At 44.1% G+C, this 22,564-nt stretch overlaps 1 protein-coding gene across 1 annotated transcript in view; it reads right to left on the reverse strand.

The window, feature by feature from the left end:
* MYO3B (myosin IIIB) overlaps window positions 1-1,344 on the reverse strand; it is a 386,918-nt gene extending 385,574 nt beyond the window's left edge. Inside the window, exons 1-2 of the mRNA XM_040441512.1 lie at window positions 1,196-1,344; window positions 595-775 (exon numbers count right to left, since the gene is read on the reverse strand). Of these exons, the coding sequence (XP_040297446.1) occupies window positions 595-775; window positions 1,196-1,344 (330 nt within the window). The remainder of the gene's footprint in view (window positions 1-594; window positions 776-1,195) is intronic.
* Window positions 1,345-22,564: the final 21,220 nt, after the last annotated feature.

Here is a 22,564-nt window from a genome sequence, read left to right on the forward strand (position 1 = left end):
ATAAGCAGATAATTGCAGTAAAGTGATCCATACAGATCAAGAAGTGGCGCTTATTATTAGGCTTAGTGACCAGTGTGACAGAATTTTGTGGTTTTTGTTTAAATATAGATATTGACACTGAAAATTAAAGATGACCTTAAAAAATTCTTGAAAAAAAGTGATTTAGGCAATAGGTCATTTTCTGATGACACATTACCTTTAAGCGATAAAACATTGGTCACAGGAGCATGGGTAAATCAATAATGAGTCTTGTGAATACTATCTAAGATTGAAAGCATGTGGAAGGGAAAGGAGAGGAAGGAAGGTAAGGAGGAGAGGGGTTGCTGGACAGGGAGGATGGGAAAGGGAAAAAGAGGGTAGGGGTATTGTGGAGGGGTGGATTCATGGACCCATGCTCCTGTAACTTGGTGACATTATTACTGGAATTTTTCATACTGTATATGATATGTAATGCGTGAACTCAGCACTGTTTCCAGTTGTTTCTAATTTTGCCTATTTTATTACTTAATAAAAATTATTGTTAAAAAAAAACATTGGTTACAAAGCTGAACATAGGAAAAAAGAAAAGAAAGTATGTCGAAGATCTAAACTTACACTGATAGGGTCCAAGATCTTCACCGCTGCCATGCTTCCATCTTTCTTGTTGCTGACTTTATAAACTTTCCCATACGTCCCCTTCCCTATGGTTTCAGTAATCTCCCAGGTGTCAGATGGGTCAGCCATCGACTCAAGTCCAATCATATTGGGATAAAGGAACAGGCTAAACAGTGACTTCCTAGAAAGCAGATTATGTCGGTTAACATTGTTCTTTAATGTTGGTATTAGTCATAAAATACAATGTGCTTCCTGTGTCAAGTGCTGAAGAAAAGTAATGTAGTCAGATCACTGGCGGTAACATTGGTCTGACAACCCCTCGGACGTAAGCGCTGTGGCCTGTGATTGGCTGTAGAGGTGACATGTCTAGTCAACATATTGCTGGAGCCAGAGAAGGCTACTTTCACATAAGCGTTTTTGCTGTACCGTTTTGAGATCTGGCAGCAAAACACTTCCTGTCTAAACGGAAAATTAAGAAACTGGATCCGGCGCCCATTGACTTACAATAGTTTTAGTGCCAGATCCAGGTTCTTCATTTTCGGTGTCTGAAATAAACTGATCCGGCACTATTGACTTACATGTTTTCGGTGCCAGATCTTACCTATTCAGCTTCCTTTGCTGTACACAAAAACACTCCTGCTGCTTGCAGTGATTTTGTGTAAGGGAACGCAACAAATATGCTCCAATATCGAGTACAATAGGGGGGAAGTAGTGATCACCCTGAAGCATTTTCCGCCTTAGCGCCTTCATGGAGTCTGCTTGGATCATAGAAGAAAACTGTCCTTGAGAAAATTTGCAGGTTGGTATTCAATTGTATATTTTCTGTCTGCAGAAATTGAGCAAAATATTTTTCTAGAAATAAATGGAGAGGAGAGGAAGACTCTTGGAACTTTTACTGCTTCTGTCTTCTCTGACTTCCTATGCACAGGGCCCAATTAGCGCTGCATATAGAAGAGAGATAGCGGCACTGCTGATTCTTCTACGAGCTACAGTGGTCATGTGACTGATCCTGTGACCGCCAGGATCACTACCGTCATTAAAACAGTGGCAAATAGACTGGGAAACCAAGTCCTAATAAACACATTGTAATCAGATGAAGTTGGTCTTTTCTGATCTTAAGGGATAAGACAGTGAAAATGAAAATGAAAATAGACTGTGTTCTTCCTAAAAACACGTTTTTTGCTGCAACACTAGAACCAATCTAATTCCTCTAAACTGTACATGTAATATATCAAAATAAATGCTAAACTGCAAAGAAAAATATAAACACAGAGCTCTTTCATGTCAGCGTTAGTTATTTCGGTTACTCTTCTCCATTGATGGAGCAGAGAAACAAAAATAACGTAAGTGCCAGATTCGTCACATAACTGACAGGAACAGGGCAAAAAAGTCAGATTGAATATAACCTGATCAGTTTGGTTTCATTCCAGGAGAATGCTCTTTTTGTAGCGCATGCAGGACTTTTCTCTCCGCTATTTTTGTCTAAATCTGTGATGGAGGCCCCAAACTTAGCTGTGAACATGCCCTTAGATGGGTTCTGCGTGATTTTCATATTGATGACCTATCCTATAACTTATCAATAGCAGAGCAGCAGGGGCAGGCTCGTAATGGCCCACAGGAAAACAGGTGAATCCCATGCACTTGACTAATTGTATGAGGGCCCAGTCTGGCACTTATGGTAAAGGGCCACAATGAGGGCACTGGGACTGCGACTTGTGGTGTTATTACTGTACTGTGATGATACAGAAATGTGAAAAATCTGTTCCAACGTACATCTTAAGGGCTCATTTACCAAGGACTGTCTTTGCTGCCCCTAGCAACCAATCAGAGCTCAGCTTTCATTTCTTTAACTGCTCTGGAAAAATGAAAGCTTCTCTCTGATTGGTTGCTATGGGCAATGAAGACAGTCTTACTGGTAGATAGCACTGAGGAATAAGAACCCATTCCTCAAGGGGGAGGTGCGCCTATTTTTTTATTGTATGTAATCCCCTAATATTATATATGATAAGCATTTATATATTTAGGCCAGGCTGTGTTCCAATTTAGGCACAAAATAGGACATGCAGCTAAACTTTCCGACGTCATAAAACTGGTGTAGAAGATTGATCCATTCACCCCACAGCGTTGACCTGAACAGTCATTGACCCTCGCCATCACCAGCGACTCCTAACACTGCTCTGAATCCCAGCAGCGCTCTGCTAACTTGTTTATTTCATAATGAATTTCACTTTAAGGTGTATTCCCATCTGGGAAATTTATGGCATAGGATGTGGCCCCCGAAGTGCCCAGACAGCAAGTCACGCATGCACGGCCACCCTTCATTCACCGCTATGCAACTTCAGAAAATAGCTGAGCGGCGGTTTGGACATTTTCAGGAGTCCCATAATGGTGAATGCAGAGGTGGCCGCGCTTGTGCTGCTTGTTCTCCATTTGCTGCTATGGGACTTCCGAAAACAGCCGAGCGTGCTCGCTATTTTTTGAAACTCCCATAGCAATGAAAGGAGAGGACTCCCTGCATGCAAAATATGCTCTCCGTTTAATTCAGACCCCTGTTCTGAAAATATGAGTGGGTCCCAGAGGTGGGACCCCCACCTATAGGACATTTATGGCACATCCTATCAATATATACCGTATATGTCCCAGATGGGAATACCGCTTTAACCTCCTCTCTGAGAAAATCATGCATACACCACTGAAAGAAAAGAACGCAAAATAAAGACACAGAAGAAAGACACAGAACATGTTAATTGGTGTTTAAATGGCCAAATTGTTTATTTAAAATATAAAAAAATGGCAAACCCCCGACTCACGGAGAGTCACCCTCCAGCACTCAGAAGAGGAAAACCCCCTGTGGAGGAAACCTCTAGGGAACCATGGCTGGAGGGCTGCCCTTCCCTTGGGCTTAGAGGGTAATGCCACTATGTGGCTGCCACATAAATAGTAGGGGGGGTGCAGCAGCCGGGCTGATCTGGTTGGCTAGGTGGATGTCCCATTTCTCCCACTGGGCGATGGACTTCCTGATAGAACCTCCAAATTCCGTCAAGGTGTGGTGGGCGGGGGTGGTCAAGCTCAAGGTCTTCAGGCCATCAAGTACGGCACCAAATATGGCCGCTCGCCTGCTTTTTGCAAGGGATTTTCCCTTATGACACAAGTGCTTGTGATGTCACGGGTGTCCATGACTAATGTTGGAGGCAATGTCCTGAAGGTTAACCCTTTAGTGAATGTTTCTAACTGCAGAGGCCTTTAACCCCTTCCTGACCGCACTTTGTCAATATACTCCAGTTTGGATAACCGCCGTTTATTTATGGTCCCCCGACGATCGCAGGGTTTCTGCTTCAGGGAAGCAGGTTTGTTTTGGTACTGACAGCCATTGGTCCAGGTGCCGACACCGAGTAGCACTCAGGCGGCGCCTCAAAAGATGGACTTCCAAACCCTGCCCCGTGCCTGCTAAGCCACGCCCCCTCCCACTCCGCAGCCAATGGGGATTTAAAAAATTAAAGTAAAATCAGCTGCAGGGGTGGGAGGGAGGGTGACTTTCTCCTTGCAGCTCACGCTCAGACAGCACAGTGCTGCTGTCTGAGCGTGAGCTGTTCAAAAGGACATCCCTGTGTCCGTCTAGGCCCTGTTACGGACGGAGGACAGGGAGTCTGACTGTCCGGCCTAAAACCTCTGGCCACCCTATACCCGGATAAATGGCTCTTACATAACCACTAATAACATGGTCTGTTCAGTCTTATATGTGACCCTTGACCCTATCCTGGGACCGCACTTGAGGACGGCGCAGCCATGAAACAGACACTTGCATCTTGACTTTACTCAAGCAGGAGACGCAGGGTTTAGCAGTTACATTGTTATTATAAGCTTGGTGGTTGCTATGGGCAACTGAACATCAGGTAAACAGCTTGATGGTGTCAGTCTTTCACTGAGGCACACGGCCCTATAGTTACAAATCTCCCCTGAGGGCACTTGGTTGCAGTTTCTGACAACTCACGCTAACAAGATGTGGCGGAGCACATGGATCAGGGCTCTCTTTGTCAGGCCCACACAATGGAGTCCATTAGACACTCTCTTCCCTCCTTCCAACTGTCATCTTCCCCCCAACTGCCTCTTGCTGTCTTCTCTCCTGGACTGAGCCTAGACATCTGATCGTCAGCAACATCCCTGATTGGTGCTGGTCTCCTTTATACATCAGACATAAGAAGACAGGTAAAGAGGACAGACATCACACATGACTTACCACTCCGTTACAAGCTGCAGTATGATGGCAACTTAAAGGGAACCTGTCACCAGTTTTATGGTGTCCTAACTAAGGGCAACATAAATAAGTGATTGATTCTCTTAGCACAATGCTGGGTCACTTTCTTTAATTGACCCAGTCAATCTGCCAACATCTTTTATTGAAAAGCTCCAGCTGATAATGATGAGTCATGAATATTCATGAGCTCCTGACTCTCCCCGCCCACCTGCTGCTGAATGACAGTTTGTTTCCATATGAACCAGCAGCAGGTGGGCAGGGGAGTGGCTATAGCTCTGAATTAAAGGGCTTCTGTCACCCCACTAAAGTAATTATTATTTTTTTTGGGCTAGTTAAATTCCTTATACTGCGATATATGAAAATATAATGGTCTTACTTACTTTCCTTCAGCAGTTTCTTATAAAAACAAACTTTTATAATATGTAAATTAGGTCTCTACCAGCAAGTAGGGCGGCTACTTGCTGGTAGCCGCCGCAAAAAACCGCCCCCTCGTCGTGTTGATTGACAGGGCCAGCCGCGATCTCCTCCTCCGGCCGGCCCTGTCAGCATTTCAAAAATCGCGCGCCTGTGTTCATTCGGCGCAGGCGCTCTGAGATGAGGAGGCTCGCCTCCTCAGCACTCCCTCAGTGCGCCTGCGCCGATGACGTCTTCTCTTTCGGTGATGTCATCGGCGCAGGCGCACTGAGGGAGTTCTGAGGAGGCGAGCCTCCTCATCTCAGAGCGCCTGCGCCGAATGAACACAGGCGCGCAATTTTTGAAATGCTGACAGGGCCGGCCGGAGGAGGAGATCGCGGCTGGCCCTGTCAATCAACACGACGAGGGGGCGGTTTTTTGCGGCGGCTACCAGCAAGTAGACGCCCTACTTGCTGGTAGAGACCTAATTTACATATTATAAAAGTTCGTTTTTATAAGAAACTGCTGAAGAAAAGTAAGTAAGACCATTATATTTTCATATATCGCAGTATAAGGAATTTAGCTAGCCCAAAAAAAAAATATGACTTTAGTGGGGTGACAGAAGCCCTTTAAATATACGCTAGACTCAATGACATCACGCTGGACTCAAATCAGCTCATTAACATGCGGCATCTTTGTGTGTATATTATGAGGTAACCATCTGTCACACCAGTAAGTGAATACATCTAAGGCACTTTTTATCAGTTAATGATTGTATATAATTAGTTAGATTATAATCAAATATCCACATGACAGGTTCCCTTTAAAGGCCACTGAACAGTGGATGCTCCATCCACTGTTCAGTGGCCTTTAAAGGGAACCTGTCATGTGGATATTTGATTATAATCTAACTAATTATATATTATATATATATATTATAATCTAACTAATTATATACAATCATTAACTTTTGCTTTTGCCTTTTCCAGGGTGCTGAAAACAGCTAATCGGTGGGGGGCCGGGTCCCCACTAGGGTTGTCACCTGCCTGGTAAACCACTGGCCTAGTCGGTATTACCGGTAATCTTCTGGGAAAAGTGAGGAACCATAAATACTGTATATATGGTGATTATACAAACTGGAGTAACATTGCAGTCAGGAATTAAGGCCTCGGCAGTAAGGCACATTGCCAGTCACTAAAGGGTTAACCTTCAGAACACTGCCACCAACATTAGTCATAGACATCTCTGACATCACAAGCATGTGTGTCATAAGGGAAAAACCCTTGTAAAAAGCGGGCGAGCGGACATATTTTGTGCCGTACTTGATGGCCTGAGGACCTTGAGCTTGACCACACCCGCCCACCGGACCTTGAAGAAATTTGGAGGTTCTAGCAGGAAGTCCATCGCCCAACGGGAGAAAAGGGACATCTGCCAACCAGATCAGCCCGGCTGCTGCACCCCCCCTACTATTTATGTGGCAGCCACATAGTGGCATTACCCTCTAAGCCCAAGGGAAGGGCAGCCCTCCAGCCATGGTTCCCTAGAGGTTTCCTCCACAGAGGGTTTTCCTCTCCTGAGTGCTGGAGGGTGACTCTCCGTGAGTCGAGGGTTTGCCATTTTTTTATATTTTAAATAAACAATTTGGCCATTTATCCCCCAATTAACGTGTTCTGTGTCTTTCTTCTGTGTCTTTATTTTGCGTTCTTTGGTTTCAGGGGTGTATGCATGATTTTCTCAGGGAGGAGGTTAAAGGAGTATTCCCATCTGGGACATATACGGCATATATTGATAGGATGTGCCATAAATCTCCTATAGGTGGGGGTCCCACCTCTGGGACCCTCTCAGATTTCCAGAACATGGGTCCGAAGTAAACGGAGAGCACATTCCGCATGCAGGGAGTCCTCTCCATTCACTGCTATAGGAGTTCCAAAGATAGCAAGCACACTCAGCTTTTTTTGGAAGTCCCATAGCAGTGAATGGAGAACAAGCAGCACAAGCGCGGTCACCTCTCCATTCACCACTTTGGGACTCCTGAAAATTGTCAAACCTCCGCTCAGCTATTTTCTGAAGTTCGATAGCGGGAATAAAGGGTGGCCGTGCATGCGTGACTTGCTGTCTGTGCACTTTGGCGGCCCCATCCTATGCCATAAATTTCCCAGATGGGAATACACCTTAAAGTGAAATTCATTATAAAATGAACAAGTTAGTAGCATCCCCTTTCCCCTACTATTTGTGTGGCAGCCACATAGTGGCATTACCCTCTAAGCCCTCTATAAGTTTTCACCATATTCATAGTTGTGCCATAAGTGACAGCCACAGTGACCCACAAGTGCCATAACCTCCTCCAGAGCAGTCTTTAACTTTAGGGTGACAATATATGTCCTTTTTTTTTACAGACATGTCCTCTTTCTGAGACCTAAAAATACTGCCCAACTGGAATTTATAAATTACCAAAAATGTCTGGGATTCTCAAGAGGGATGGGGGTGGGAGTGGGGGTCACTATAATCTGCTACAGTGCAATAGCTGAAGGACTTGTGGTGATGTCACCATCATGTGATCAGTGCAGGCGGGGATGGAGTTCAGCAGTGGAGAAGTGGCGAGCCTGAGAAACCTTGGAAGTTGTAGTCCTTTGCTCTTATACCCCCTCGCTGAATAGTCCCCTGATACCCCACAATAACAGAATGGACATGTTGGGAGTTGTAGTCCTCTCCAGTGTTGGATTGGGGGACCACTACACAGATACATGCAAATATGCCCACAGGGGTACAGGTTAATCCCCCGGTGGGCCCTGAGCAAGATGAGCCACTAGTCCCCCACTCCTTGCACACCCACTAATCAACTGTTCAGGAGTAGCTTCGGTGCTGGTACTACACAACTCTGTCTGTTGCATAGTGGACCGAGCTGGTTACTCCAGTGCTTCTCCCATTCACTACAAGAGGGAGCAGTGCTGCAGTTACAGCTCCATCCACTACAATATAGTCAGAGCTACCTCGAAACAGCTGATCGGTGGGAAGGCAGAGTGCTGGACCCTCACCAATCTGATATTGACAGCCTATCCTAAGGATAGGCCATCATTATCAAAATCCTGGAGAACCCCTTAAATTTTAGTGTTTCTATATACCGTAATTACTAGAAAAAAAAAATAGCTATGGTACATTAAAAATAAAAAAAATCTCATTTACCCGTACTAACTTACTAATGCTAAGCGTAATACAAAGCTGTAAATAATATAACAAAGTTATATGCATTCATCGCTATGGGAGTTCCAAAAATAGCTGAGTGAGCGCACTCAGCTATTTTTGGAAGTTCCATAGCAGTAAATGGAGAGCACGCGGAGCAAGCGTGCCCACCTCCCCCCATTGACTATTATGGGACTGTGTTGGGCTATTTTGGAAACTCCCATAGCGTTGAAAAGAGGGTGGCTGCACATGCAAAGCCGCTCTCTGTTCACTTCGGGGCTCCTGTTCTGAAGATAGGACCCTGCAACTATCTGACATTGATGGCATATCCTAGGGATATGCTATCAGTGTCCTGGATGGGCCAACCCTTTTAAAGTCACAAATAAAACACTTCAAATCATGTCAATAGTCCAAAAAATAAGAAAAAGACAACGTGACTCAGAAATGGATGAAAGCAGCACAATTGTATCGGTACAAACGTCTCATGACATTAGTTTTGTGTCGAGCATTGCATGACATAAGTTGGAATCTGTTCCCAGCCAAAAAAGTAAGAGGGCTTTTCCTTCACCAAGGATTCTATCCCATAAGCCTCTTTTCCTTGTTAATGTCTATCAGGGTGGGTTCATAGTGATTTTGGTGGCATTTCTCTGCACATGTGCGTTTTTAGTGACATCTTTTGCACCTGTGTTTTTTGTTGCTATAAATTTCCAGCTCCAGATATAAGGGCTCTTTCACACTTGCGTTCTTTTCTTCCGGCATAGAGTTCCGTCGTCGGGGCACTATGCCGGAAGAATCCTGATCAGTTTTATCCTAATGCATTCTGAATGGAGAGAAATCCGTTCAGGATGCATCAGGATGTCTTCAGTTCCGGACCGGAACGTTTTTTGGTCGGAGAAAATACCGCAGCATGCTGCGCTTTTTGCTCCGGCCAAAAATCCTGAACACTTGCCGCAAGGCCGGATCCGGAATTAATGCCCATTGAAAGGCATTGATCCGGATCCGGCCTTAAGCTAAACGTTGTTTCGGCGCATTACCGGATCCGACGTTTAGCTTTTTCTGAATGGTTACCATGGCTGCCAAGACGCTAAAGTCCTGGCAGCCATGGTAAAGTGTAGTGGGGAGCGGGGGAGCAGTGTACTTACCGTCCGTGCGGCTCCCCGGGCACTACAGAGTGACGTCAGGGCGCCCCACGCGCATAGATGACGTGTCGCATGGATCACGTCATCCATGCGCATGGGGCGCTCTGACGTCATTCTGGAGCGCCCAGGGAGCCGCACGGACTGTAAGTATACTGCTCCCCCGCTCCCCACTACTACTATGGCAGCCAGGACTTTAATAGCGTCCTGGGTGCCATAGTAACACTGAACGCATTTTGAAGACGGATCCGTCTTCAAATGCTTTCAGTTCACTTGCGTTTTTCCGGATCCGGCGTGTAATTCCGGCAAATGGAGTACACGCCGGATCCGGACAACGCAAGTGTGAAAGAGCCCTTAGCTCAAGGTCTGTGGACAACGACCTTTCACCGATCCTGACATTGTGAACTAAGTATCATGACATATACAGCGGCGCCCAGGGATCCCACGGCACTTACTATTATCCCTGGGCGCCGCTCCATTCTCCCGTTATGTCCTCCGGTATGTTCGGGGACTTGGTTATAGTAGGCGGAGACTTAGGGGACTTGGTTATAGTAGGCGGAGTCTGCCCTTGTTCTGCTGGGCGTCTCCTTCTCCTAGGCTGTAGCGCTGGCCAATCGCAGCGCAGAGCTCACAGCCTGGGAGTTTTTTTTCTCCCAGGCTGTAAGCTCTGCGATGGGCCAGCGCTACAGCCTAGGAGAAGGAGACACCCAGCAGAACAATGGCAGACTCCGCCTACTATAACCAAGTCCCCGAACATACCGGAGGACATAACGGGAGAACGGAGCGGCGCCCAGGGATAATAGTAAGTGCAGTGAGATCCCTGGGCGCCGCTGTATATGTCATGATACTTAGTTCACAATGTCAGGATCGGTGAAAGGTCCTCTTTAATTGCTGTTTTTGTCTTTGTGGCCTCTAGCAAGCTGTAGCACTTGCCATTTTCCAGGCATTTTTCACATCGCCTTCTCTATAAGAGAAAAACACCATGAAGAAAATGCTAGTGGGCAAACACTTTTTACCATAAAAATTGCCAACAAATAGCATGTGGTTATTCTGGGGGTTTTACATGGCCAAAAAAACACTGTGCAAATTTTGGTGTGTTTGTCTTGAGGCTTGTGAGAAGAACATTTTGAGGACAAATCACTGAATTGCTGATGGTTCTTGATGTGAGTCTTGTAAGACTGGCAGCTTCTGTTGAGTAAAGAGGTGATGTGAAGGTCAAGCTCTTCCCCCACACGTTCTATGGTGTATCCCTGTAATAAGAACATCTTGGCTTCGCAGGTTACAGGTGTCCTTCTGCTCAACAAAATAATCAATATCAGGTCGGTCTTCATCCCCTCACTGACATTATTTTGTGTGACATGATTTCAGCATATAAATAAGCAGCAAGTGACCCCTACAGAAGGACGGCTGCAGGCCATAGTACTTGTGAACACTTCATTTCTGAGAATAATCACTGGCAATCACACCAGGAGATGGAGTCTAACACTCTGATGGATATTGTCCAACATTGTCAGGCAGAGAACACATGGAGCCCGCAAGGCAGTTCACAGAGGCTGAACTATACCTCCATACAGCCTACCAGGCCAGACTCCATATCTACAGAGATGTTCTTATAGATGGACTAACAGAAGGACCCGGCTTTGCACGGGTATATTTAATCTACAGGGTGGGCCATTTATATGGATACACCTTAATAAAATGGGAATGGTTGGTGATATTAACTTCCTGTTTGTGGCACATTAGTATATGTGAGGGGGGAAACTTTTCAAGATGGGTGGTGACCATGGCGGCCATTTTGAAGTTGGCCATTTTTGAATCCAACTTTTGTTTTTTCAATAGGAAGATGGTCATGTGACACATCAAACTTATTGGGAATTTCACACGAAAAACAATGGTGTGCTTGGTTTTAACGTAACTTTATTCTTTCATGAGTTTTTTTTACAAGTTTCTCTTTGTTTACAGCCATTGACATGTCGTCGAGGTTAACACGTGAGGAGCAGATAGAAATTGTGTTGATGTCTGGTGAACGCAGTAACCGGGTCATTGCAGCAGATTTCAATGCAAGACACCCTACGAGACCACCCATCTCCCATGCTACAGTTAGCAAACTGCTTGCTAAGTTTCGTGAAACTGGTTCAGTGTTGGATTTGCCAAAATGTGGACGCATGAAATCTGTCTCTAATGAAGAAACATCAGTGGCTGTCCTAGCTTCATTCAGCAAGAGCCCACAGCGCAGCACTCGCCGCATGTCACTGGAGAGTGGCATTAGTCGAACATCCCTTCGGCGGATATTAGCTACTCACAAATGGCACCCTTACAAACTCCAGCTACTGCGGCATCTCAACGAGGATGACCCAGATCGGCGCACTGAATTTGCAGAATGGGCAAAACAAAAATTGGAACAGGACCCTCAGTTTACGCAGAAGATTTTGTTCAGTGATGAGGCAAACTTTTATGTGAATGGTGAAGTTAACAAACAAAACCACCGCTATTGGTCTGACACTAACCCACATTGGATAGATCCCTCCAAGACTGTTGGAAGAAAAAAATTGATGGTATGGTGTGGTATATGGGGTACAAAGATAGTGGGGCCATTCTTCATCAATGGAAACCTCAAGGCCACTGGATATGCGAAATTGCTACATGATGATTTGTTTCCCTCTTTATGCACTGAAGCTGGCACGTTCCCTGAGTTTTTCCAGCAAGATGGTGCACCACTACATTATGGGTGTCAGGTCCGAGCATTCCTAGATGAACAGTTTCCTGGAAAGTGGATTGGTCGTCGTGGGCCAGTTGAATGACCCCCAAGGTCTCCCGATCTGACCCCCTTAGACTTTTATCTTTGGGGTCATCTGAAGGCAATTGTCTATGCTGTGAAGATACGAGATGTGCAGCACCTGAAACTACGGATACTGGAAGCCTGTGCTAGCATTTCTCCTGCGGTGTTGCTATCAGTGTGTGAAGAGTGGGAGAAGAGGGTTGCATTGACAATTCAACACAATGGGCAGCACATTGAACACATTTTATAAGTGGTCAGAAACTTGTAAATAACTCATGAAAGAATAAAGTTATGTTAAAACCAAGCACACCATTGTTTTTCTTGTGAAATTCCCAATAAGTTTGATGTGTCACAGGAAGTTAATATCACCAACCATTCACATTTTATTAAGGTGTATCCATATAAATGGCCCACCCTGTATTTCATTTAGTGTTTGTGTGTGTCGTTAAAAGATAGACAGTATCCCCCATAACAGTGACCTCTACAGCATCCCGCCCCTTTAACAGTGAACTCTACAGCACCCCGCCCCTTAACACTGACCCCCCCACAGTGCCCCGCCACTTTAAAATTGGACCTCCACAGCAGCCCATCCCCTTAACTTTGACCTTCACAGCAGCTTGCCCCTTTAACAGTGAGTTTCACAGCACCCCACTCCCTTGACAGTGACCTCCTCAGAGGTCGGCCCCTTAACAGTGACATCCGCGGTGCTCGCCCCTTTAACAGTGACCTCCACAGCGGCCTGCCTCCTTAACAGTAGCATCCACAGTGAACGCCCATTTAACAGTGACCTCCACAGCGGCCTGCCTCTTTAACAGTGACCTCCACAGTTCCCGCCCCTTTAACAGTGATCTCCACAGCACCCTGCCCCTTTAATGCTAGGGCTACATGACGACATGTGTAGCACAACATTTTGTCTCAACAATTTTTATAATGATAGTCTATGGTGTTGCACTGCGACTTGTGACATGCTGCGACTGCGACACGACAGTTGCAAAAAATCCATCCAAGATGGATATTTTCTGTGACTGTCGCGTTGCAGTCGCAGCATGTCACATGTCGCAGTGCGACACCATAGACTATCATTATAAAAATTGTCGCGCAACATTGGTGCGACATCAATGTCACACGACACATGTAGCAGTGTAGTTGTGCCCTATGTGTCGTGTGACTTATTGTCGTTGTGTAGCCCTAGCCTAAAGCTCACCTACAGCAGAAGAAAAATGGCTGGGTTGTTATGGAAACCTGGAGTAAAACTGTGTGTATGTGGAGAATAAGGGCCTGCGAGCTTCTATTGGCTGATAAGGGACATGTGACGGTGTGTATGGCAGTTGGGATATAAAGAGAAAGACTTGCAGGCTTGTATTGGCTAATGCAGGTCATTTTTGGGAATATCTCAGGAACGGTATGTCCTAGAGAGCTGTGACCCCCACAAGATTTCTTTCCAGGTAGCAAGGGATGTGTATACCAAGTTTCGTTGAAATCGATGGTTGCGTTTTTGAGTGATCGTGGAACATACATACATACATATATACGTCCTTCTTTATATATATAGATTCTGAAATCAGAGGCATACAGGTGCATACGGCTTATCAAAGCCCCATTACAGATCTGTACAAAACAAGCCGTAATGTTTATGAGTCCTTACGTGCCCAGTTCATCTACAGGGTAATCGTTTTGTTATGCTATTCTCTTACATTGATGGCCCTTGATTAGTTTTAGGATATGACCACTGCCAAGGCTTAAAACTACTTTACAATATGGAAAATTGCTTACAAATATTGGGGGTGGCAGAAATATTTTCTATTCTCAAATAAGAATTATTTTGAGTTGTCTCACAAAAAATATTCTACATTTTTCAAACCAGCACTTGGACCTGAATACTTTTATAATTGCATGTAATTAAAAATTTAGTGTAGCCAACGAGCTATTCAATAAAATGTATTGGTATAGCGCCACCTGCTGTTTGTTCTGTTCCTTATTTTTTGTCCGTCTCACTTAGCTGGTCACACGTGCTCAGTTTAAATCTTCAAATGCCACCAGCCATATGTTCTGTTAGAAGCTGTAGCAGTTATAGAGAGAGAGCTTCAGAAGAAAGGACACCCCCTGAGCTGCCAAACTGAAGATAATTTAGCAGAGCAATTGGAACAGTGAATGGGGAGATTTCTGCACCCATTTAAGGTACAGGGCTGGTTCTAACTTTGTTAGAAAAAGGTTGTCAAGTGCTATATGATGTCGGATTTAAATTTTTTACATCAATCATTGCATAAACCCTGTAAGGGATCAAATGCATCTTTGACATTTCTGTCCCTTAACATTTTAACATAGCTTATTATTTTTTATACCAATATAAGGCCAGTTTCAAGCATGTTCACTGCTAGAAACACGCTCCGTGTGAGAGCGTGAATTCCTATAGTGGACACTGCTCCTTTGATTGAACAGCATTATAAAGATTTATAATGCTGTGTGTCTCTGGCCAACTTTCACTTTAATGAATTGTACTGATATTGACATAATGCCTTCAGTACAATTCATTACAGTTGAGATGGGGCAGAGACACACAGCATTATGAATCATTATAATGTCGTGTAGTTTGGTCAAAGGATCATTGTGGGAATTCACGCTCCCACATGGAGCATGTTTAACGCAGTAAACATGCTCGTCTGAAACTGGCCTAACAGTTTAAAGTGTTATCCAGGATTTTGATATTGATGATCTACCCTCAGGAATAGCCATCAATATCAGATCAATGGGGGTCCGACACCGACACAGATAAGTTGTAGCTCTGATGCAGGAACTACACAGCTCCATCCATTGTACAGTGGCCAGAGCTGTAACTGCAGCACTGCTCCCATTAAAGTGAATGGGGGCAGTGCTGCAGTTACCAGCTGCGGCCACTGCACAACGGACGTGAGTTGGACCCCCGCCAATCTGATATTGATAACCTTTCCAGAGGATAGCTCTTCATCAATATCAAAATCGTGGACAACCCCTTTAAAGCCATGTTTTGTGCAGGACAAGTTGTAGTTTCTAAGCACTGTTTTATGGCATATAAAAATAGTGCCATGTGCCATTTATAACACTGATGTGCCAGAGGAGCCTATGGGCCCTTTCAAGCACCAGGGCCGACTGCCGGTGCAACTGATACTTTTCTAACTCCTTTAACTACACCCTTTTCATATAAAATTATATATGCCTGTTATACACCCAAACTAAGAAATGATTACGGTAAGTGATCTGCCCTTTGTATCTAAATATTATCATATTATTCAGATATTCAGCATCATCTCATTGTACACAAAAATCCACATAACATCATTAATACTAAGGTAGATAAATAACCTTGCTTCATTGTGGCAAATAATGTCACAAACAGCAGGATTCTTCCCTATTTAACCGTGTTACATCACACTATTAGTTACCTAGAAAAAACACACACCTAATCATATTATATCGAGTCACTTACATTAGTGGCCTGTAATATGGTTTCTCTTTAAAATATGAAAAGCTTTTTTTTTCCTTTTTCCACTGAAAATGCTTGAAATTCTGCCGATGGTGAGAAATGTTTCCTGTATCAATCTGCATCTACCTAGAAAGCAGAGAATCGCTCATCCTGATGGTCGGCAATAGTCCAGTAGTGACCAGGAAGACATGTGTTACTTAGATTTGTATGTCTATACAGAGTCTAGCCCTGGTAATCTTCTCAATCCGTGACAGCCCCACCTCCTTACTACCAGGAAAGATTAATGTGACACTAATTGGTCTTGAATCTGAGCTTTTTTATTTAGTCTTTTTAATGCCAGATCTGTTTAAAGGGGTTGTCTCATCATGGACAATGGAGGCATATCGCTAGGATATGTCCCCATTGTCTTATAGGTGCGGGTCCCACCGCTGGTACCCGCACCTATATTGATAACAGAGCCCCGCAAGTGAAGAAGGGCGCACTGCGCATGTGCAGCCGCCCTCCATTCATTTCCTATGGGGCCGGCAAAAATATCTGAGCCAGCTGCTATTTCCGTCGGCCCCATAGAAATGAATAGGAGCGGGGGGGCTGCGCATGTGCAGTGCGCCCTCCTTCACTTGCGGGGCTCCGTTCTCGATATAGGTGCGGGACCTGCACCTATAAGACAATGGGGGCATATCCTAGCGATATGCCCCCTTTCTCCATGATGAGACAACCCCTTTAAGGACAGACTTCAGACTTGCAGCTTTTGCTTGTATGGTGTGGTTGCTCTCCACAGCAGTCCACTAAGAACAAAGACATCTGAATAGTTATATGAATATGATGTTACATAAAATGCTACACAAAAGTGTACAAAATTACCATAATGGAAAATTAAAGCTTAAAGCCTACCTATGATTTCAGATAACTTTATAGAATAAGATGTCATGTGTGTATACATGAGTAATAGCTCTATATCTGACCCTTATATGACTTATATTCAGCAATTTTCAGTAGTTTTCTCCTTTGCAAGCTGCATCTATCTCTGAGCAGTCTACAGTCGTGGCCAAAAGTTTTGAGAATTACATAAATATTGGAAATTGGAAAAGTTGCTGCTTAAGTTTTTATAATAGCAATTTGCATATACTCCAGAATGTTATGAAGAGTGATCAGATGAATTGCATAGTCCTTCTTTGCCCTGAAAATTAACTTAATCCCAAAAAAAACTTTCCACTGCATTTCATTGCTGTCATTAAAGGACCTGCTGAGATCATTTCAGTTATCGTCTTGTTAACTCAGGTGAGAATGTTGACGAGCACAAGGCTGGAGATCAATATGTCAGGCTGATTGGGTTAAAATGGCAGACTTGACATGTTAAAAGGAGGGTGATGCTTGAAATCATTGTTCTTCCATTGTTAACCATGGTGACCTGCAAAGAAACGCGTGCAGCCATCATTGCGTTGCATAAAAATGGCTTCACAGGCAAGGATATTGTGGCTACTAAGATTGCACCTCAAACAACAATTTCTAGGATCATCAAGAACTTCAAGGAAAGAGGTTCAATTCTTGTTAAGAAAGCTTTAGGGCGTCCAAGAAAGTCCAGCAAGCGCCAGGATCGTCTCCTAAAGAGGATTTAGCTGCGGGATCGGAGTGCCACCAGTGCAGAGCTTGCTCAGGAATGGCAGCAGGCAGGTGTGAGCGCATCTGCACGCACAGTGAGGCAAAGACTTTTGGAAGATGGCCTGGTGTCAAGAACGGCAGCAAAGAAGCCACTTCTCTCCAAAAAAAAACATCAGGGACAGATTGATCTTCTGCAGAAAGTATGGTGAATGGACTGCTGAGGACTGGGGCAAAGTCATATTCTCAGATGAAGCCTCTTTCCGATTGTTTTGGGCATCTGGAAAAAGGCTTGTCCGGAGAAGAAAAGGTGAGCACTACCATCAGTCCTGTGTCATGCCAACAGTAAAGCATCCTGAGACCATTCATGTGTGGGGTTGCTTCTCATCCAAGGGAGTGGGCTCACTCACAATTTTGTCCAAAAACATAGTCATGAATAAGGAATGGTACCAAAACACCCTCCAACAGCAACTTCTTCCAACAATCCAACAACAGTTTGGTGAAGAACAATGCATTTTCCAGCACGATGGAGCACCGTACCATAAGGCAAAAGTGATAACTAAGTGGCTCGGGGACCAAAACGTTGACATTTTGGGTCCATGGCCTGGAAACTCCCCAGATCTTAATCCCATTGAGAACTTGTGGTCAATCCTCAAGAGGCGGTGGACAAACAAAAACCCACTAATTCTGACAAACTCCAAGAAGTGATTATGAAAGAATGGGTTGCTATCAGTCAGGAATTGGCCCAGAAGTTGATTGAGAGCATGCCCAGTCGAATTGCAGAGGTCCTGAAAAAGAAGGGCCAACACTGCAAATACTGACTCTTTGCATAAATGTCATGTAATTGTCGATAAAAGCCTTTGAAACATATGAAGTGCGTGTAATTATATTTCACTACATCACAGAAACAACTGAAACAAAGATCTAAAAGCAGTTTAGCAGCAAACTTTGTGAAAACTAATATTTGTGTCATTCTCAAAACTTTTGGCCACAACTGTAGATGTTATGATGCCTGCCCATAAAAAGTACATAGAGACAGGAGATTCTGCTCCTTAACTCTCTTTCACTCACTCAGAATCAATCATAAGCACCATAGGGCTTTATAGAAAAGTACTGAGCAATATAGATGTGAGTAAAGCGTTAGGGTGAGATATAACACCTACTATGGGCTGTGGAATCTGCTGAATCATCACGGTGTTGTGCTCGTCTCTCTGCTTCTCACAGTACAGTTCCTCCTCCCTCCTTCCCCTCGCCTTTCCATAGGCATCTGTTAACAGGACTGCAGCTGACCTGCCTATGGCTCCTGTCCCTGCCATTCAGCCTCATATGCCACAGGCCACTAGACCTGGAGCCTATAAGGCCGCAAGAGACTATATAGCACTATTATTTCTGCAGTATAGTAGTTGGAGGTGTTGGGAAGCACAGTGGACACAGTATTGGGGGTAGCAGCAGGATGACACTGTTGGGGCACCAGGAATGGGGGATGATGGAAAAGTGAGGGACCAAAGATGTCTGTGTGCCAAACTCTACGAGATGGGATGCAGCTAAAAGAAGCCATCAAGGTAACCTGATTTCTGAATGGAGAACATGAAGAAAGAGAATGTCTACATCAGAGGAGACGTCACTGGATGTAATAGGTATGTGGTGCTGGGAGGAGGGATTGGATTAAGCATTTGACACAGGGAATGGTAGGTGCACCCCTGTCTTTTAGATGTGATCTGATCCTTCAGTGACCAGGCCGTCTGTCTTGGTCTAACAGGGCAGATTTCTCACAAAGTTCTTAGCGAAAGTTAGTTTAGAAAAGGCTTGGAGGAAAAAAACTGCTGACTGGAGAACAATGTATTTTCTCTGATACCATATATTACAAAGTTTCTTATATTAGCCAGTAATATTGATTTATGCAAAGTTTTATAAAAGTACAGTGACCATTTAACTTCATTGTAGTAACCACATGCCCAGCAGAGTGCGGCTATGAAGAGTATCTCCTGCTCAGTCAGGATGTCCATGCATCACACATACAATGGTCATGCTGTTGTAATGCTTTGTTTCCTTGTGGTGGCGCTACAGGGAAATTGAACTCTGGCTGCAAGCTTCCTTTGCAGATTAACGGCTTGTGCATCATTGATTCACGTCCGTCTGCTGTTTGTGTTCTCCATGGACTGAACATAGATCCATTGATTTTAATGTCAGTGGAGAAAAAAAATGAAGACATGCAGTACTTTGGTTTGTGTTGCAGAGCCTGTTCAAGCCCATACAAGCCTGTTAGTCCATGATAACCACTGGCAGAACATGGATGGCATCTGTATGCTCTCAGTGGTTTTCACAGATGATTGCTAGGAGACACTCTGCAAATCCCTTCTTCAGCCCAGTAGCACACGTGGAAAACAGATGACATATGGAGGGCAAAAAAACTGACACACTGACTAAAAATGGATTCTTCATGGACATCTACAGGGAGTGCAGAATTATTAGGCAAGTTGTATTTTTGAGGATTAATTTTATTATTGAACAACAACCATGTTCTCAATGAACCCAAAAAACTCATTAATATCAAAGCTGAATATTTTTGGAAGTAGTTTTTAGTTTGTTTTTAGTTTTAGCTATTTTAGGGGGATATCTGTGTGTGCAGGTGACTATTACTGTGCATAATTATTAGGCAACTTAACAAAAAACAAATATATACCCATTTCAATTATTTATTTTTACCAGTGAAACCAATATAACATCTCAACATTCACAAATATACATTTCTGACATTCAAAAACAAAACAAAAACAAATCAGTGACCAATATAGCCACCTTTCTTTGCAAGGACACTCAAAAGCCTGCCATCCATGGATTCTGTCAGTGTTTTGATCTGTTCACCATCAACATTGCGTGCAGCAGCAACCACAGCCTCCCAGACACTGTTCAGAGAGGTGTACTGTTTTCCCTCCTTGTAAATCTCACATTTGATGATGGACCACAGGTTCTCAATGGGGTTCAGATCAGGTGAACAAGGAGGCCATGTCATTAGATTTTCTTCTTTTATACCCTTTCTTGCCAGCCACGCTGTGGAGTACTTGGACGCGTGTGATGGAGCATTGTCCTGCATGAAAATCATGTTTTTCTTGAAGGATGCAGACTTCTTCCTGTACCACTGCTTGAAGAAGGTGTCTTCCAGAAACTGGCAGTAGGACTGGGAGTTGAGCTTCACTCCATCCTCAACCCGAAAAGGCCCCACAAGCTCATCTTTGATGATACCAGCCCAAACCAGTACTCCACCTCCACCTTGCTGGCGTCTGAGTCGGACTGGAGCTCTCTGCCCTTTACCAATCCAGCCACGGGCCCATCCATCTGGCCCATCAAGACTCACTCTCATTTCATCAGTCCATAAAACCTTAGAAAAATCAGTCTTGAGATATTTCTTGGCCCAGTCTTGACGTTTCAGCTTGTGTGTCTTGTTCAGTGGTGGTCGTCTTTCAGCCTTTCTTACCTTGGCCATGTCTCTGAGTATTGCACACCTTGTGCTTTTGGGCACTCCAGTGATGTTGCAGCTCTGAAATATGGCCAAACTGGTGGCAAGTGGCATCTTGGCAGCTGCACGCTTGACTTTTCTCAGTTCATGGGCAGTTATTTTGCGCCTTGGTTTTTCCACACGCTTCTTGCGACCCTGTTGACTATTTTGAATGAAACGCTTGATTGTTCGATGATCACGCTTCAGAAGCTTTGCAATTTTAAGAGTGCTGCATCCCTCTGCAAGATATCTCACTATTTTTGACTTTTCTGAGCCTGTCAAGTCCTTCTTTTGACCCATTTTGCCAAAGGAAAGGAAGTTGCCTAATAATTATGTACACCTCATATAGGGTGTTGATGTCATTAGACCACACCCCTTCTCATTACAGAGATGCACATCACCTAATATGCTTAATTGGTAGTAGGCTTTCGAGCCTATACAGCTTGGAGTAAGACAACATGCATAAAGAGGATGATGTGGTCAAAATACTCATTTGCCTAATAATTCTGCACGCAGTGTACATGCATGAAACAATGACGTAAAAGAGATATGGATGTGTGAATAAAGAGTAAAGTTAATCGCTTAGGGTCCCAGCAGCAGGACATCATTGTCGGGAGACAGGGATTATAAAAAGTCAGACAATCCCTTTAAGTTAACCAATGACTGCTCAGCCAATCATTTGCTAAACAACAGCAGGAGAGGATAAGTATGGATTCTTTTATTTTTTTTACACCATTCTGAACACTTTGCTATATTTTAGCAGCACTGGACAACCTCTTTAATGGTAAACAGTGTGCAGTAAGGTCCTAAGCTCCCCCTAGTGGTGGCTGCAGGCAAACAGAATTTTATCATGCAAGTCTATGTCTATGGTGGTAATTTGCAGTGACTCCTAGGTGGAAATACTAGAGCAGTAGCCCTGGTCAGGTTGGCTGCATCATTTATGTTAATGGTAAGTGAGAACCTGTACAAGGCCCCTCTCCACAGGCCCTACAATGTTAGAAAACAAGTGTGTGTAGAATAAAGCAATGCAGGACACAGATGAAGCTGAAGGCATTCACTGGTTGGGAAAAAAAGATAAATAGAAGTCAAGCGATAAGCCCTTGTTAGAACGGCCCACCGATCTTTCTCGTGTAGAGCATCAGGTATACTGGACTGATTTTCTGTGATGAATTATACATCTTCTATTATGGCCAGAAACCAAATCTATTCCTAATTATTTATGGTGTCAGGACAGTAAGCTACTGGTGGTAGTGCAGCGCCCTAATACTAAACTCCTGTTCTCCCCTCTGAAAGAGACGAATGTTAACAGCAATCAATGATAGAGATAGAGAGCCCGACTTTTAATTAGTATCTGACAGATTTTCAATGCAAGAAAGATACAATAAACCTTAAGCTATTCCATTTATAATAGAAAACTAGGATCAGCGGTGTTATAGCCTAGCAGAGAAATAAAGGATGGAGTACATGGCAGGAATGTATTTATCATTATAAAACTTCCTTGTTATAGATGTCTTCTCCCAAGCTCACTGGGCCTTGGCATCTGTCCAGGTTTTTCTGGTTAAAGCCGCGACACTTTGGGGCAACCTTTGTTTTATTATGTATGGCATTGGTAGACACTATCCACTTTCTTTCCTGACACCAATGTCCTTGTGCTAACATCCATTGATAAGCAGCA

The sequence above is a fragment of the Bufo bufo genome, chromosome 7 (assembly GCF_905171765.1).
Source record: "Bufo bufo chromosome 7, aBufBuf1.1, whole genome shotgun sequence".
Taxonomy (NCBI): Eukaryota; Metazoa; Chordata; class Amphibia; order Anura; family Bufonidae; genus Bufo; species Bufo bufo.